The 17,995-nt window shown below is 35.2% G+C and overlaps 2 protein-coding genes and 3 long non-coding RNA genes across 13 annotated transcripts in view; 3 read left to right on the top strand and 2 right to left on the bottom strand.

Moving 5' to 3' along the window:
* The window catches only part of LOC143151104 (uncharacterized), a 67,279-nt gene extending 62,713 nt beyond the window's left edge, over nucleotides 1–4,566 (top strand). For 2 of the 4 annotated variants that reach the window (XR_012993236.1, XR_012993234.1), the window contains exons 2-4: nucleotides 3,009–3,103; nucleotides 3,163–3,514; nucleotides 3,592–4,566. This is a non-coding gene — a long non-coding RNA (uncharacterized LOC143151104). Of the gene's footprint in view, nucleotides 1–1,409; nucleotides 3,104–3,162; nucleotides 3,515–3,591 lie in introns of those variants that run through there. The other 2 variants (XR_012993237.1, XR_012993235.1) reach the window with 2 other exon arrangements.
* Nucleotides 4,567–5,750: 1,184 nt separating this feature from the next.
* Nucleotides 5,751–6,657, bottom strand: LOC143151236 (small ribosomal subunit protein mS37). Its single transcript, XM_076320167.1, has 3 exons — nucleotides 6,431–6,657; nucleotides 6,125–6,263; nucleotides 5,751–6,055 (listed from the first exon to the last, which is right to left on the bottom strand). Exons 2-3 carry the CDS (start codon nucleotides 6,258–6,260, stop codon nucleotides 5,823–5,825), a joined length of 369 nt encoding a protein of 122 aa, XP_076176282.1. The 5' UTR covers nucleotides 6,261–6,263; nucleotides 6,431–6,657; the 3' UTR covers nucleotides 5,751–5,822.
* Nucleotides 6,658–7,164: 507 nt separating this feature from the next.
* On the top strand, nucleotides 7,165–8,840 carry LOC143151399 (uncharacterized). The gene is made up of 3 exons (XR_012993323.1): nucleotides 7,165–7,322; nucleotides 7,528–7,596; nucleotides 7,727–8,840. It is a non-coding gene; the product is annotated as an uncharacterized LOC143151399 (long non-coding RNA).
* Nucleotides 8,841–9,032: 192 nt separating this feature from the next.
* Nucleotides 9,033–17,982, top strand: Zw (glucose-6-phosphate 1-dehydrogenase Zw). 5 transcript variants are annotated; one of them, XM_076320495.1, is made up of 8 exons: nucleotides 11,864–11,981; nucleotides 12,085–12,139; nucleotides 15,425–15,549; nucleotides 15,623–15,990; nucleotides 16,072–16,670; nucleotides 16,744–16,949; nucleotides 17,041–17,201; nucleotides 17,291–17,982. In XM_076320495.1, the coding sequence occupies exons 3-8, from the start codon at nucleotides 15,481–15,483 to the stop codon at nucleotides 17,379–17,381; spliced, it is 1,494 nt and encodes a 497-aa protein (XP_076176610.1). In that variant the 5' UTR covers nucleotides 11,864–11,981; nucleotides 12,085–12,139; nucleotides 15,425–15,480; the 3' UTR covers nucleotides 17,382–17,982. The 5 variants fall into 5 exon arrangements, with proteins under 5 accessions (XP_076176607.1, XP_076176611.1, XP_076176610.1 ...); XM_076320492.1 differs by lacking the exons at nucleotides 11,864–11,981; nucleotides 12,085–12,139 and adding an exon at nucleotides 9,033–9,391; XM_076320496.1 differs by lacking the exon at nucleotides 12,085–12,139 and having other exon boundaries at nucleotides 11,854–11,981.
* On the bottom strand, nucleotides 11,478–15,305 carry LOC143151398 (uncharacterized). Of its 2 annotated transcripts, none has more exons than XR_012993321.1 (2): nucleotides 14,787–15,305; nucleotides 11,478–11,861 (listed from the first exon to the last, which is right to left on the bottom strand). It is a non-coding gene; the product is annotated as an uncharacterized LOC143151398 (long non-coding RNA). The 2 variants fall into 2 exon arrangements; XR_012993322.1 differs by lacking the exon at nucleotides 14,787–15,305 and adding an exon at nucleotides 12,266–12,487.
* Nucleotides 17,983–17,995: the final 13 nt, after the last annotated feature.

The following is a 17,995-nucleotide window of genomic DNA, read 5'->3' on the forward strand; positions in this document are numbered from 1 at the left end:
AACGAGAAAGGAATCGGCCGGTCCGGCACTCTGACACGGTTCTTTTGCTTTTCATTCAGTGCGAACTCGGCTTTGTTATTTAGGATCATTGTCCTCGCGGAGAATCCACCGGTGACTATCGTTGAACCGCTGCTTCACGGATATTAAGTGACCCCTTTCGTACGATTTAATCATTTTCTGGAAATTTACAAATTCCTACAATCGAAGTAACTTTCAACGCGCAATTTTTACGAGAGTTTAACGATTGATCGAATTTCGAGCGAGACAAGATCACTTTGCTTTTCGCGAAGCGATAAATATTATTCTCTAGTATTTTCTCGAATAAAAAATCGAGCACAGTATTTTGATTGTAATAAAATTACGCATGGTGTGAATTCTCTTCGATCCTTTGCACTCGAAGTTGTTTTGTTAAATTAAATCGTAACTTTAATCCAAAATGGAACATTTTTGTTCCAATTTCAGTTTGAATTCCAAGCCACAAAGTTTCTCCAGATTAGAAATTGGGTGACGACCGAGAGTCTTGTCTCGAGTCCAAAAAGTTCAAAAGTATCAAATTAACGCTAATCAAATTCTGTAATTTCTTTCGAAGAGTCGCCTTTATTTTAACCTCCCCGCTTTCAAGTGCAAAGCCTGTGTAATTTCTTTCAAAGATTCACCTTCATTCTAACCTCTCCGTTTTCAAGTGCAAAGCCTGTATAATTTCTTTCAAAGTTTCTCCTTCAGTTTAACCTCCCCGCTTTCAAGTACGAGGCCCGTATAATTTCTTTCGAAGATTCACCTTCACTCTAACCTCCCCGCTTTCAAGTGCGGGGCCCGTGCCCCGTTTACCAAGGGCGGTACCGTACGAGGGTAACGTCCCAACGCCTCTAGTCGTTCCCCGCGTAAGTGTCCCGTTTCCGACACCCCGTCTCTCGTACGATTCATAAACGATCCATTCGATACCGCGAACAAGAGCGGCGAGTACCGATAGTTGATTCATCGTTGCTAACCTTTGTCGTCGTCATCGTCTATCCTCTTTGTCGTCTTCGTCGTTGAGCACGCGTTGTAATTCAATGACGCGCTATCGGATCGCGAACCGAGTCCGATTCTTCTGACGGGATTCGAAGGTTAATTAATCATAGTAACGGCGCTCACTGTTACTCTATAACGTCGTTGCAGTTGCAGTACGCCGCTTAAACGAGTCGTTAATCATTGACACTCGACATGGGGGTCGACATCGATTTTCGTGCACGCTAAGTGTGTCACACTTATCTCTCCGGGTATTTTCATCCCGAGGAGCCCCGAGTAGGAGCGTTTCAATTTCGTGGGACGAAGAGGGGGTGGTGGTGGTAGCGGTGGTGGTGGTGGTGATGGTGATGGTGGTGAGCGAAGAGAGGAGGGAGTGAACGGGAACAAAAGCTAGGCGTCGTTCCTCCGACGCGCGTCTGGAGCCCCGTTGGAATCCAGAGTGGATCGGATTGCAATTATCTGACATTGAATGCTTTTCCGGGTCGCATTTATTTTTAATCCGGCGATGTACGGTTTACGAGGGTGACGTCAAGCAGACTAGGCGTGGATGATTCGCTCCCCGTATACTTCGGCAAATCGCCAGTACACCGGTGATCGATTGATCACCCTCCATCCCTCTCCTATCACCGTCTCTCTCTTTCCTTCCCACTGGCTCGTACTTACGTAAATAATATTTTTTTTTCTCTCTCTCACTCTCTCCCCCTTCCAGCAGCAACCGCGGTGGCGCCGTTTATAAATTTCTGCCCCGTGAACTCCTTTGGCTAACCCCGCAGCTCGACGCAGAAATCGAGCGAATATCTTCGACTCGCGCGATCGCTCGTTTCACGCTTCGAACCGTTTCACGCGTTCAATTTTCCACGACGTTCGTCGAAACGGTAACGTGAAAAGTGGTAGTATACGAGAATAGTTGTAACTTTTCTATATTTAAGGATATCCACGGTATTTGTTGAAATCGTGGTAAAATGTAGAAATATTCTATAATTCGTCGATCTACTCGTTATTTTACAGTATTACTAACGAGAGTATTTAAAAGTTCACGTTAGAGTTCTTGTAAGTGTCGAAGAATCGTTGTAACTTTGAGGCGACCATCACTAACGACCACCACACTAGCTTCTCATACTTAGAGATGTCCACGATATTTCTCCAAACCTTCTCGAAAGTAGAAATATTCGACACTTTTTCGATGTACTTGTCATAATATAGTATCACCACCTCTGAACGGAGCCGTTTAAAAGCTTACAAATTATTAGAGTTCGTGTCTCGCAATTGTTTCAGAGAATCGTAACCTTGGGTCGCCGGTCACCGGTGACCACCGTAGCGTTCCACCGATGCAAAATTTACGAGTTCTCCGTCCCCTGGTCCCATGCGTACGGAGAATCGTATCGAGGCATCGCGTCGGAAAATTTTCACCCCGGTCTTCTTCTCCCCCCTTTCGGTTAGATCGGAGATTAACCGACTGGACGTTGAATGATTTATCGAGTCTAACGCCACGTGTAATCTACGGTTTCCGATGAAATCGTAAAAGTGGATCGGCAAGGTTGCATCGCGATGTTTGCGCCGGGGTTTCTCCTTGGGTCGTTTCGAGGATCGAGGTGTTTGCTCGAACTCGTTACGCACGATCGCGGTCATCGTGAACGATTCGAGATCAACCCCTTTCTCGAATCCTAAACTCGTGGATCGATAAACGATCGACGACCGATCGTTTCGCACCGATTGTACATTCGTGTCAACGAATCGTACCTTATCGTTCGCGAAACGTTCTATGCAAAATGTTTTACTCGAGATATACTCGGTACCTCGATATACATCGCGATATACCTCGTTTAAAGATCGGGGAAAAAATTGAGATAACGATCTGTATCGTATCGCTCGAGAGATTGCGAGCCACGTCCCGTCTGACTGGTTAATACGTAATTACTAATTATATAAATCTTATCGCGCGCAAGTATCGAAGCTACTGTCCCAATGCGAGATTGTTAACTGTTTCCGAATTGTTTCAGGCTTGCGTTCGCTTCTGCTTGATTTATCATCGAAGGGCCGCAATACGGGAGCCGCTGGTGATGTAACGATAATGTTTCTATTCGAAACACGAAGAGTATGTATATTATTACCGTATTTGTTTCGGTGTTAATTAACGATTTGTCTGTCCGACAGTCTATCGACGAGCTTGTAACGTGGATCGAGACGAAGTTAACGCGGATAACTTTTTGTCGCCGCGAGCTTCGCAGAGGACAGCTCGTACGAACAATGATCCCGTGAACTGTTTCGATGTTCGCTGGAGGATAAACCGGTCTTTAAGAGGCGAACGAGGCGATCGAACCTGTGTCACTGTTCCTGTCTCGATACCGACCACTTATTTTCGGTCCGTCCAAATTCAATGGCAAAAGTTACTGGCCGGTTGCCAGCAGTGCTCCAGCGGCGCATTGTCTTTTTACAACCCCCTCGGGAATCAACGTACAAAACACCGGACGGTGTTGTACCATTCGGGGATTCCACGTCGAACGAAGTAAGGGATCGTTTGCATGCCAGATCGGTGTCTAAGATCTATGCAAATGAACGACAACAAATTACGTTTGTTTTTAGGAGGCCTCGAACGCTCGGAGGGAATCAACGTGCATCGAATATTTCTCGATTACGCTTTACCGTTGTTAACATTGAACGATTCTCTCAACGAACGTCGAAGTTTGTTAGAAACGATACATGGAAGTGATAAGTTTAACCACGAAGATTCGTAATCGACGCGTAGAGATATCGTTTGCGTTGTATCGCGTGTACGTTTACGGATATAGGTAGGAAAATGAATTTTCTCAATTCGACGTTATTCGTACTGAGAACGATCGGAGAACATCGTTGAAATCGACTAAACGATTGACGGTGTTTACCGACGTTTGAAATTGGTAATGAAATCGACCACGCGGTGGCGCATGGATCGGAAACCGTTTCACTACTACGCTACCAAATAGTCTATGCCGAAGCGAGAAGAGGTTTTATTTACGATTATAGGGGAAATTAAATGGAAATGTAGAATAACACCAACGAAATTAGTAATCGTTTACTTCGCAATGATGAATCGATACGCTAAATTTGAATAAAACAGAGTAATTTTGTTCACCGTGGACAACTTTCTTTATCGAAGTTCGATATCTCGCTTGATACGTTTGAAAAACCGCCATTATGCCTTCGTTACGGCAAGTAAAGAATACGCACTCGAGATACGTTCATTTCGTGTACTAACTGTAACTCCCTATTTGAATTTGAGTTACCGGCCGAAATGAAATTATTTTGTCATATTACAAAGTACATACATTTTATTCTCCATAAGTATTAATTATTAATCGATTCAAATTGAAACTGATCATAATACTTTAAACCTCATACGTACATCGCAATCTACCCAATATTTACAATTATCTCGTTACAATAATTGAAATCTGTCGCTAGCCTTGGTGAAATCAAACAGAGAAAAGTCTTTTTCCGGTAAACAAGACCAGGCTTAGAATGCAATTGAAATATTGTTTAAATTTTAGCAATAAGGTTTAATTTTGTTTGAAAAATAGATCGTTGAAAACGAGTTCGTTCGTTAACACTGTTTCAAATTAATACTTTTAATAATTGTAAGTATAAAAAATATAAAAAATATAAAAAATATATAAAATGATCGCTCTTTCATTTCTAGCTATTCTTTGATCGCTCGGAATCGATGGAAATGAAATATTGAAAGAACTAAAAGTAAAATGATATCAAAGATTAAAAAATAAGCATTATTTGTTTTTTTACATGGAAATATTTATAATTAATAATTATTTACAAATTATATTTTTGCAGAAAAATCTTTCTTCCAATTTGAAATTTATTGGCGCAATGCTCTTACAACAATATCACTTAATTGAAATAATTTAAATAATCATGAATGCAGCTGGTTCTTAGAATTTTTAGATGCACTGCTGTTTAAAAGGCCATGACCCATGACTCACAATTGTCATTTTAATACGTTTAAAAATCAATGGTGATCAATTTTATTATCTTATAAAATATTTATTAATTTTATTCTTCTATTATAATATATTTATTGACTTTACAGAGATGACATTGGTAATATGTCTGAGAGAATATTTTACATTTACAATCAATTTTATATATTGTAATTTAGATTGTGAGGAAAAATTTGACAAATGTAATATCTATATATGTACGGTTTAACATATTTAGTTACTTGTCGCAAGAATTTTATGTTGTCACCAATTGTAGAGAATCGATGAAAGTTCAAAGGGAATTATTGTTTAAAATATTTTTAAACTTATATACTTTCCAAAACTTGATTCTTGAAGAAGTCTTCTGATTCCAGTCTATTGGGTATTATACAGTCACTACTATTAGAAAAATAAACAAGTAAAAAACTACAAACTTATATTAAATGTTAATTGAATATTATATGGGGAATTGTATCATATATAAAACTAATCGTACTGTTTGTATGTACATTAAATAATCGTAATTAATATATGTTAGCAGCAAATAACTTACAAATGATTTTCATTTATCTATATTAGGTTATTTTAACGGATTAGCTCTAAAAGATTTACAATCACTGACAAACAATATAATGAAAGGTTCTTTACAATACATTTTTTGTAATAAATGACATATAACTTAATAATATATATTAATATTATTCCAGACGTTAAAGGTGAAGAAGTACTTTCTTGAGATGAGAGTGGAAATGTAATAATAAAATTCAAAAATGGTTGTAAATGTTTCTGCTATAATAAATATATTTTACAAGTCATGTTCTTATAATATAATCCTTAAAAGAATTAAACATTTGGATATTTACGTAAAAGATAAGTAAGTTGTTTATTTGTGTATTGTGTATTATTTGGTGTGGGAATATCCAATTGCTGTAATTGTTTTTTATGTTTTAACGTCTTAATTTGTGCTGCAGTACATTTTTGAAAATCCTCAATCTCTTTATTGCAGTAATTCATTTCAAAATCATTCTTTTTCATGCAAGCAAAAACTAATGACATTTCGTGTAAACAAGTGTTTTCTGAAATAAATAAAAAATATTATTTCACTGAGAAGAACTTTCTGATATATTATGCAGTGTAAAATTTACCTTTTTGCCCCAAATTTAGATGTTTCTCATATCTATCTTTTAATCTTAGAGGGTATCTTTCTTTAAATGGCACTTTATTTTCTTTTTGAGCTACCCTTGCATGAAATTTTCCAAGCTCTACGAAGTTTAATCTCATTTTCTACGAAGATACAACATTTAGTTATAAATTCGAGGTTAGGAGAGTTAAAGTTAAAATTTTTAAATAACAGAGAAACAAATGTTTGCACAATTCTATATATTATTAAAAATATCCACAAGATCATATAAAAAACAATTTTTTCTCATTATTTACCAACAATAGTATACCTTTGATAGTGTTTGCTCCAGAGAGAATGGATTTCGTAATGTATGACGTGACGTGACTACCGCCGAAACTTTATCAAATAGATTCAGTATTTAAAAGTTTGTTAGAATAGAATAAGTTTTATTATTTAATTCTGGATTTATACAAATATTAATAAATGTAAGATAATTATATTATACTGCTCATATTGTTCTGGGAAAGTATAATCATTATTTTTCGCTGCTTCAGATAGTGTCACTTGAACAATTTAGCGTGTGATGTGATTATTTTTTTTCTCAATAAAAAATGTTTAATTTTTTATTTTTTCTACGAATAATTACTAAATATTAGTCTATAGAATAATAATTTTGTTTCAACCCAATTCCTGTTATTGTATCAAGGCAGTATTTTCTACAATGCGAGCTATACAATTTTCACTGTGAGTGATTGTACGTAAAAATGACTTGATAGATAATTAAAAAAATTTATATAAGTATTTTTAAAAATTAGACTAATTAATAAATGATTCTAGCTACATAACTAGAAAATGTACATTTTTTCACATAATAAATGAAAATACGAGTAGATCAGTCAATTGCAATAGAGAGAAACGGAGAATGAAAAATCGAAGGAACTTTGTGAACGGGATTTCAAAATGCCAGTAAGGCATGCTAGATTGCAGCACTGCGCCAATCAGGTTTGTTTTGTGAGGTACTTGTGAAGATACGTCATAAATAAAGTCCGTGTTACACGGTACACACTGTATACGACGCAATAAACAAATCATGTATGCCATATTCTCATGTTCAAAAATTCCAAAAGTAAAAGTGAAAGTATAAACGATGCAATGGGCTAACGTATTTTAATAAAACGCAAAATTAAGTTTACAGTCTTTTATTTTGAATAACCATTAAGGTAATCATGTATTAAATATTTTTTTATCAATATAATCTAGAAGAAGATAATTTTTTCAATTTAGTTTTTTTTTTAAAGGAACAATGATTTCCTTCGTTATAGATATATTGATGTATAAACTAAATACTTCTCATTTTGATTGCTTTTTTTTTAAATATATTTTTATAATATGAAAATGAATTAATCATGAATATTTCATAAATAGGTTATAAGATCATGGATGTTCTAAGTTGCAGCACAACTATAAATTCTGATGAGAATTCAGAATATTTAAGTAAGACATACATATGTTCAGTATTTCTGCATCAGTTTAAATTTAATTTTTAATTAATTTAAATTAAAATTTTTTAAAATATAATATTATAATATTGAAAATTATGTAATAATGGGTATTTTATAAATAGGCTCTGATATCAGCATAAGTACTCCTGAAAAATGACAAGGAATGATACATTTTGTGATTCCTAGCTTGAAGATCCTACTCTTAGAATTTGGCTCCAGAGATGCAACAACAAGACCTATAAAGTAAAGTGCATTGCTTGTGATAAGATTCTGGCAGCTACAAAGAGTCATCTGTGAAAGCACAGCTGCACAGCTATGCACATAATAAATATGGGCAGACTACCTACCACCTCATTCAAGGAAGATATGAAGATTATGGAAATCCATTTTATACTGAGACTTGTGGATCATAATATGAGCTTTTATACATTCTGACACATTGATAAATTAGTACATTTAGTAGTACACTAACCAATTACATAAAAGATGGCTCTGAAATAAACCAAAATTGTCGCTATCGCGAAAAATATTAAGACGTCAATGGTAATCAAAAGTAAAGACATTTTACAAAACAAATTATTTTCTGGTATGTTTGACAAAAACATAGATGTGACAAATGAAAAATATTTTTGCATATTTGTAAGATTTGTACATAACAGTGAAATTCAAACGTATCTGCTCCATTACCTTACAGTTGAAGATGAAAGAGCAAACAATTTATAAAAACATTTTCTATATTCATTAGGAAAACATAATTTATGTATAAAAAATGTTGTTACATATGCAAATTTTATGGTCAATTGTTTATGTAATTCAATTGTTTCAAGTTTATTGAAAAATAATACTGATAATTCATTTCATCTCAGTTTCTGCCATACAAATGATCAACAATCTTGAGATATTTTTAAACAAAGTGTGTACTTATAATATCAAACAGCCTGCAAAGGCAATATAATTTGGAAGCACAAGAATTGATGAATAGAACATTTTGTGTTGTTCAGCATTACTTTGTGGAGGAGGTACAGAAATACTATATGAACAAAGTTTGTGGTATATATTGTACACATTGTACACAATGCCATAAAGAAATTGTGTATGTCTTACTTAAATATTCTGAATTCTCATCAGAATTTATAGTTGTGCTGCAACTTGGAACATCCATGGTCTTATAACCTATTTATGAAATATTCATGATTAATTCATTTTCATATTATAAAAATATATTTAAGAAAAAAGCAATCAAAATGAAAAGTATATAGTTTATACATCAACATATCTATAACGAAGGAAATCATTGTTCCTTTTAAAAAAAACTAAATTGAAAAAATTATTTTCTTCTAGATTATATTGATGAAAAAGTATTCAATATATGATTACTTTGCTAGTTATTCAAAATCAAACAACAATTTTAACTTTACATTTCATTGGAACATGCTGGCTATATCGTAGTTTGTACTTTCACTTTCGCTTTCTGAACTCTCGAACACAAATAATGGCGTCGTTAGGACGTATTCGATTTGTTTATGGCGTCTATACAGCGTATACCGTGTAACGTGGACTTTGTCATGTGGTATCCCCACGCTTCTTCCGCCAAGAAACGTTGCTCGGCACAAAGTACAGTAATCTGCCATGCTCTGGTGTCATTTTGAAAGTACACAACTATTTCCTGAAACATCCAATAGATCATCTACGAAGATACGACATTTCTATCAAGATTATCTACAATTTTGCTTATCGAATAATTTATCTTCCATATCCTTATAAATCTACGATGGAGAGAGTTAGAAGTAAGTTTAACATTTTTTAATTATTTATGTTATAATATGAATAATACATTATACTCTGGATTATATTTTTTTACTGAAATGCGTTTTTGCTGAATATGATCGTATTCAGTTCTTTTGTATACTGTATTTGCATGTTAAAATCGTACGATAGATTTTTATTTGATTTGATAAAAAATAAGAGATAACAACAACAATCATAATGACCTATTTATCTCAAAGTACTTTATAGTGAATTGGCTACACTAGATTTTTGATCTTCACTTATTTTTTGTTTGCTTATGAAATAAATTACTCCAAGAAATATGTACATATATTCTGCTCCTTGTGCATGTTATACTTTCACGCTTCTTTACTTGCACAATATTTTCAATGCCACAAGTGATTCGTTGCAGGTCAGTTTGAAAAGTAGGTCTGTACTGTTAGTTTAACTTATTGGAAGTTTCTACAGGAAATTATACAACTCGTCCTATTGCTCATACATTCACTTTTCCTTGATCGATCGAAGAATTGAATCGCTAAATATATTAATTTATTACATAATTGCAAATTTATAAAAATGAGCGTCATCAAAATTAATCGATAATCGTACATTTATTGCGTGTACACATCTAGAAAATTCAAATGGGAGAAAGCAACGAATGTGCGTAACAGTATTCATGATCATGCAAAAGTACCATGTGACAAATCACGTGAGTTAGACATATCGCGTGATGCTGTTGATAAGCATGTAACAAAAACATTATCAGTCTACGCGTACTTATAAACATACCACGAAGATTTCGATATTTCTAGATATGCCTGCTTTTACATGCGTACTCTTAAGTAACTCTTTACATGGAGACAACAATTTTTCTTCGTAAATTGGTGAACACATTACTAAATCACCATGGTATACAAAATCTTTATAAATAATATCCGAAGACACAATATTTTGTGTCTCTCTGATAAAAACAATTATGCACAAGAATTGCTTTTGAACAATATCGGTCAATCGAAAAAGGTTAAAATGGCACTAGAGGTCAAGCCCAAGCTTCCTTTAAGTACATCTTACACATACAATTTAAGTTGAAGTTAACAAAGAGTGCGGTGATTTTTAATTTTTCATAATAATTTTGTTCAAAATGAGATGTTTCAACATTATTAGTTCAATTTTAATAGCATTTCTTCTCATTGAATTTACTATGTGTTGATATTATTGTATATATTAATTCAAGCGATCGATTAATGAAATCACATTACAAAATTATATACAAACTGTTATTGAAATATATATAATATTATTATTATTTACTCAATATCGCTTAAAATTATTTATATTAGTTATCTGTAGATTATCGCAATGTTATTGCAAGATAAACCGTGATTTGATCGATTTACAATTTTAATTTACAATGTTTTTGTTTTTCGTAATTGTACTTAAAATTTGATAATAAGAAATTAAAACGAATAAATTCAATTTCTGTTCTCCGTTTTCGTTTCTTTAATCTCAATTTTACATATTAATATGGCCATTTTTGAGGTTATACGTGTATTCGTAAATGTTACGAACATAATACTTTGAGTTTTCAACGCCTGCATTATCGACGTAACAAAGGTAACATTAATTGTAGACACGTGATAATAAAAACTTAATACTTGTATCAGAAACGTGATCGCAATACACAATAATATCATCAATAGTCGATGCGTTAATTTTTGGGGCTCTCTTGCGAAAGAATCGTAGAATATCGATATCGAAATCGAGCGATTAAGATCGTCCGATTCCACTCGAAAACTACATACATATGTATATCGAATGACTCGCGTGCAATGTGCTCACGTGTTACTTGTTAAGACATTGCCTCTCGTGAGACTCATGCCACGTACATTTACAATGATACTCGCTTGAATACAGTATTACGAAAAATTGGTTTTATGTAAATCTTTGTAAACACGTTGATACGTTTAGATTGCAAAGAAAATACGCACGAAAGTACATATCGACAAACGAATGATCAAGAAATAATTTAAGAATAAAGAATGATTTGTAGTAAGAACGATAGGTATGTTGGAACATATTACATTACGATTTTATACATTTATTTATTTCATTATTTATTTTACGTCTTTATTACACTATACAAAAATCATAATTATGCTTAGGATAATGTGAAGGCTAGGTTTAGCTTGCCCGCGGTGAAATGTAACCTTAATTAACATAGTATGACGATAAGTTGTGTTCACTCAACTTATACTACTGTGTTTTATCGCGGATCTAGAAAGAATGCAAAGAAAATGTTGAGTTTACCAGATACATAAATTGCTTCTCGTTCATTGTTTTTCGTCTAATCGTGTTCTTGGCCAACGGAACAGTAGGTGCGTGTATGTGGCTTCCACACAGACGTCAATTCCTCGGCAATATGTATTAGATAATTGCAGGACGAGTAGATGCTTTGCCTGTGTCAATTCAGTTTGTAACATACTCTTGTGCCTGTAACAAGAAGACTGTTAAATGTACGTTTTTGACAATATGCTAACGTACAGTGCGATGACAATTAAAAATTTATGACGAGGTACTTCTGTTTCGTGCACACGAGACTAGAAATTTGAGGTATTTATAGTGACGTTTGTATTTAATCGCGACAATTATTTAGAATTAGCCAAAAAAAATGTGTCTTTCCAAATAATGGATAAAACTAATGTACTTTTTCTAGCGATCAGAGGGGTTCGTCTTGAATTAAATATCAAGGATGAAATAACATCGATTCGGTAAATAAATCTTGACGGTAAAGTAGAAAACATATACGGTTGTTGTCGTGTAAAAATTGTAAATTTAAAAAGAAATTTTACATTAACTATTTTTATCCGTGAAAAGTGAGAAAAAGAACGAATCACCTGGCGCAATGTCACGCGACTATTAACAGCAAAGGTCGTTTTCAATTCCCTACATTTACGATGCGTAAGAAACAACTACGAGGATGAAACAATTTTACAGAGACGTTAGAATTGTGTGTCACACGATGTTAGATACTAATAGTGCACTAAAAGTTGGTAATAATCAAGAAAAACTCATTGCGTTACGAGAAAACGGAACAACACGATAGCTGTTTGCATATACATAATCACCGCGGTCGTTGTGGGGAATCAGGTAACGAATAAGTTAGAACAACACATTCGGAAGGAAGGTCGCGCGGGTATTTGTTATTTTAACAATTTTAACGATCAAGATATCTGTTTTTCGACGTACCGTGTTTTTCACTTCTCTTCGCATACAAATGAGCAAAAATCTACCTCCTCGTATAATTCTGTTACTGGTATTTTTGTACCGAAATACCAATACTTTTAAATAATCCGTGTACGACGGAAATTTAAATTTCCTTTGTCTATAAAATCCCGTGTTACATAATAGATGAAATAATAGGGCTTAAAAAAATATCCGTTTTGCTCGTTTTACCGTACACCGATGGTAATATGAATAACGGTGCAATAATTTACAAGTATACGAAAATTTCTACTATTTTACGCTGTTATTATTTTCTTCGTACACGGACGTTACAAATGGAGATACAATCGAGAAACAATTGAAGAATAATGAATAATTTGTAGCAATAACGACAGATACGACGAAACGTATTAGTCATTACGATTCTTAGGTGTTTATTTATTTGACATTATTCGTTTTACGGTTTCGTTCGGGGCGGTAGAAGAATTACAATCGGGTACGTGGTGTAATCGATATAATGGGCAACAAGTGTCTCTATGATAGGTATTTGTATTTCATAGTCACGGTCAGCGTGGAAAAATGGACGAAAGAAAAATATTTCAATGGAACTATTCAATGGATATATTCTAGAAAACGAATGCAAAATAATTACAAAGTGTCCAGAGGACACTTGAGGACGGTGCGCGTCGTAATGTCAAGGGACTCGATTTACAAATAACCCCCCGATCGTTCAGGTGTATTTGTACTTCGGCACTGTGCATCTTTCCGAAGATGTGAAATACTTCACCGCACTGATTGCCTCGACCAGTCTGAGTCGAACAGTTGAGGCGATCGGTTGAGGCGCAGAGTGATTTTTATTTTTGGTCGTGACACGTTTCCGTGAAAGTTTACGTTTTCGCTATTTTTCATCGATAACTTTTGTACAGTGGATTCTTTGTTACCATGTCGAGTAAGTTGCACGGTGTTTGTGTCGTTGCATGTATATGTATATGTATATATATACATATATTTACGATTGTTACGCTCGTTATCTGAATGTACTTTTCTGAAACGTGCGTCAAAGCCGGAGTTAATTATTTTTGAAATCAGATTTATCGATCACACTCGCGATAACGGATCTAAAGATAGTTCGTCGTCGCGATTGACGCAAGTCATCCCTCCTCGAGTAGGTTGGGAGTTTAAAAAAAAAAGAAAAGAACGATTTTCATTGTCTTCTCCGCGATAAACAAAATTGCACGATCGTGACGATTGAGAATCGTATTTCGAGTCGTACTTTGTATACGTTCGATATTTATCTATCGATCGATGTGTACTTTCTCTTCGACACTCGAGCGTATTGTTTTCCGAAACGATCGCTATCAATTCGGCGGTTCGCGTTTCAAATTTCCAATATATTTTCGTGTACTCGTACAGCTCCGAGTAGAACGTGTCGTTAGCATGATGTGGCCGGTTGTCCATCGTTACGTAAGATTATAAGTTTACATTTATGGAAAAAATTACTTTTGAATACGGGCTAACGCATATTGACAACGACTGCCTATATTATGCAACAGTTTTTGCCGGAGTTTACGAATTCCGTTCGACTGGCGTGCATTTGAAAACGCGATTGTAGAGGGATCGGTTTTGTCGTATTTCGTTACCCAGGAACGTGGTACTTTAAAATGTAACGTTAGCATTTTAATAGCGAATACTTTTTCGACGCGTTCACAGAATAATATAATTATCGATTTACCGTTCATACAACCACGCCACGAACGAAATTGATTCCAGACAATAAAAAATTGACTGGATGTTTCGAGATAAATATTTTCTTCTTCGTTTCGCGTTACCCGCGATGCGTTACGTAACCAATAGCGCTCGTGTAAGCCTCTAATTGTTCGTAATCTCGAATACAAGACAAAGGAATTGAAACTGCATAAAGTATCGTCGAATGCAGCTTTCTCGTAAATAATGTTGAAACTCTTCGATAAAGACACTTTGTGTATTCATTTGCTTCCTTTTTTCATTGATTCGCGGTGTTATCTCAAATAACGTCTATTACACGATAATTAATACATTCGTCCAGGTTACAACGTTGCGCGATTAAACCTTAAAAGAATAATAAATTATTCATTCTCAATATTATTCACGCGATGACTTTCGTTTTTATGATCATCATGTGACACAAACATTCAATAAATAATATGTACATACATAATACGATTACTGCGCGGAACAGTTAATTCGTGTTGCATCTCGGATTCGTTGTATTATCTTCAAAATACGTTAATTAGTCTCTATTCGTTGATACAGCGCGATAACAAAGTTCGTTGCCGTTTTGATGTTTTTGTCAGTTTCTTAAACTCGGTTTATTTTTTACTTATTTCACGTACACCTGGAAATTAAAGTCGATCGCTCTGCATATTTACACATTTGATAATACACGCAAGACGAACTCTTGAATGAAATCAAAACGGAAGAGAAAAAAATATTACGCTACTGTTCGGTCACTCGCAAAGAGATACACGCGTACGATTTAAAGATAGAGACTTGGAAAGTATATTCGCCGGAATCCGGAATCTATTCTAGCACGAGGCAGGAATTATTGGCCGCGCAAGGTCGCTCTGTGGTTACCCCCACCACTTGACCATGAAACTTGTAAGGTCTCTTAACGTGACCGGTTCGATCCACTTCGAGTAAATATTTTCCGTCATAAGATCCACCTCTTATGTGGATCGAGCGGGAAACTGCAACGCGTACGAAAATTGTACAAAAATACGATCGAATTGTCCGCTTTTTTTCTTTTCAAACGAGTTTCGATAAACGTATCATATGTTTTTCTTAATGCGCAGAGACATCCACGGAAGAAAGCCTGCGCTTCATCAGACAGTCCTTGAAATCGGACGAGATGGATCATCTGGAGGGCACCCATTTCGACAGGCTGTATCCCCATGTGTTCATCACCCTTGGTGCTTCGGTAAATATATATGTATTTCTTTTATAAAAATAACATCAATGCGCGGTAAATTATAAATGAATTCGTCTCGTAGGGCGATCTAGCCAGAAAGAAGATCTACCCGACGCTCTGGTGGCTGTTTAGGGACAACCTCTTGCCAAAAACCACGACTTTCTTCGGTTACGCGCGCACCAGTATGACCGTGACACAGCTACGTTCAAAGTGTCATTCGTACATGAAGATAAAACCGGGCGAGGAGGAGAAATACGAAGAATTCTGGAAACTTAATCACTACGTTGCCGGTACGTACGATTTACAAGCGTCGTTTGAGATGCTGGACAACGAATTGAAGAAGTACGAGCAAGGGAACCAGATCGCTCATCGACTGTTCTACTTAGCCTTGCCACCGAGCGTGTTCGAAAATGTTAGTATGCACATTAGAAACGTTTGCATGGGTAAGAGGTAAGTGTACACGCCGAATTCGAAAATTCGAGGTCAACGTTTGTGGCGATACTAAAAACGAGATTTTTTTCGTTTTCGCAGAGGTTGGACCAGAGTGATTATAGAGAAACCGTTCGGTAGAGACGCGATCACGTCGCAACGCCTGTCCGATCATCTGGCGTCGTTGTTCAAAGAGGAACAGATTTATCGTATCGATCACTATCTGGGAAAGGAGATGGTTCAAAATTTAATGACCCTTAGATTCGGTAACAGAATATTCAGTCCGACCTGGAACAGGGACAACGTGGCGTCTGTGCAAATCACGTTCAAGGAACCATTTGGTACCCAAGGGAGGGGCGGTTACTTCGATGAATTCGGGATCATAAGAGACGTGATGCAGAACCATTTATTGCAAATCTTGTCCTTGGTTGCGATGGAGAAGCCCGCGTCCTGCCATCCGGACGATATACGAAACGAGAAGGTAAAGGTTTTAAAATCCATGAAACCTTTGAACCTCGAGGACGTAGTGTTAGGTCAATACGTTGGTGATCCAGAGTCACAGGATACTGAAGCACGTATGAGTTATTTGGACGATCCCACCGTACCACCTGGTTCCAATACTCCCACGTTTGCTCTTGCCGTTTTGAGAATTAATAACGAGCGCTGGGACGGCGTTCCGTTTATCCTTAGGTGTGGAAAAGGTGAATAGAGCGCTTATCCCTTACATTAGCAGATTGTTCTCAATATTTAACAAGAACGTTTATTATTGATTAGCTTTAAATGAACGGAAGGCGGAAGTGAGAATACAGTATCAGGATGTGCCTGGCGATATATTCGACGGAAAGGCGAAGAGGAATGAATTAGTGATAAGAGTACAACCTGGTGAAGCCTTGTACATTAAAATGATGACCAAGTCACCCGGCATTACTTTTGATATGGAGGAAACAGAGTTGGACCTCACATACGGTTATAGGTATAAAGTAAGTAGAGGAATGCACAGTTCCTTTTCATTCGATAAAGTATAATAATTTTCCGAATATTTTGGTTAATACGTTTCATTGCTTGTTACAGAATCTAAAACTTCCCGATGCATATGAACGATTAATCTTAGACGTATTTTGTGGATCCCAAATGCACTTTGTGCGAAGCGATGAACTTTCGGAAGCGTGGAGAATCTTCACGCCTTTGCTCCATCAAATAGAGAACGAACAAATTAAACCACTTCCGTATAAGTAAGTTACGACAGTACAGTGGTAGAAATTTATAACTTACATGGTTTTCTGTATATGAAATAACTATATTTATATTATTTTAAATTTAGATATGGCTCTCGTGGACCTAAAGAAGCCGATGAGATGGCAACATTAAATAATTTTGCCTATTACGGCTCGTACAAATGGATAAAACCATAATTTTTTGAGTTTATTTAATATATATAATGTCGAGTAATGTGCACATGGTAAACAAAGTCGCAAAAATCTGTACTACAATTCAGTATCTGTGATCATAGCATTCCATATTTTTATATCAATATACGGTACTTACCTGAAATTTTACATACGTATATACATAATTTATATAATTAATTTATTGAGTTAAAACAGCTTTTAAGTGCAAAATACGCTTTACTGGCAAAGGTATGCAAATAACGTAATACGTTCAAACGATATAAAATAAGAATAGATACGCATGTTGTACGTGCCTATAAATAAAATATGATCATTCCATTTGTAAATTTATATAAATCTCAGGTAATATAACTTATAATAATTGTTATGAAATATTTTATACATTTTTATACGAGAAATATACTTTGTAGATGACAGTTACAAATTTTGAGAACAATTTAAGCATTACAACTTGTACGTAGATCATAATTTCATTTTGTTCTGACGATTTAAACATGATGCCAATCACATGAAATATTCTGTACAGTAGATGATTATCATAAATTATAGAGTACGTTGCGCTAAAATTGTTTAAGTATATATTACAATAAATAAATAAGAGAAAGTTAAATTATTCA

Source organism: Ptiloglossa arizonensis, chromosome 9 (assembly GCF_051014685.1).
Source record: "Ptiloglossa arizonensis isolate GNS036 chromosome 9, iyPtiAriz1_principal, whole genome shotgun sequence".
NCBI classification, from domain to species: domain Eukaryota; kingdom Metazoa; phylum Arthropoda; class Insecta; order Hymenoptera; family Colletidae; genus Ptiloglossa; species Ptiloglossa arizonensis.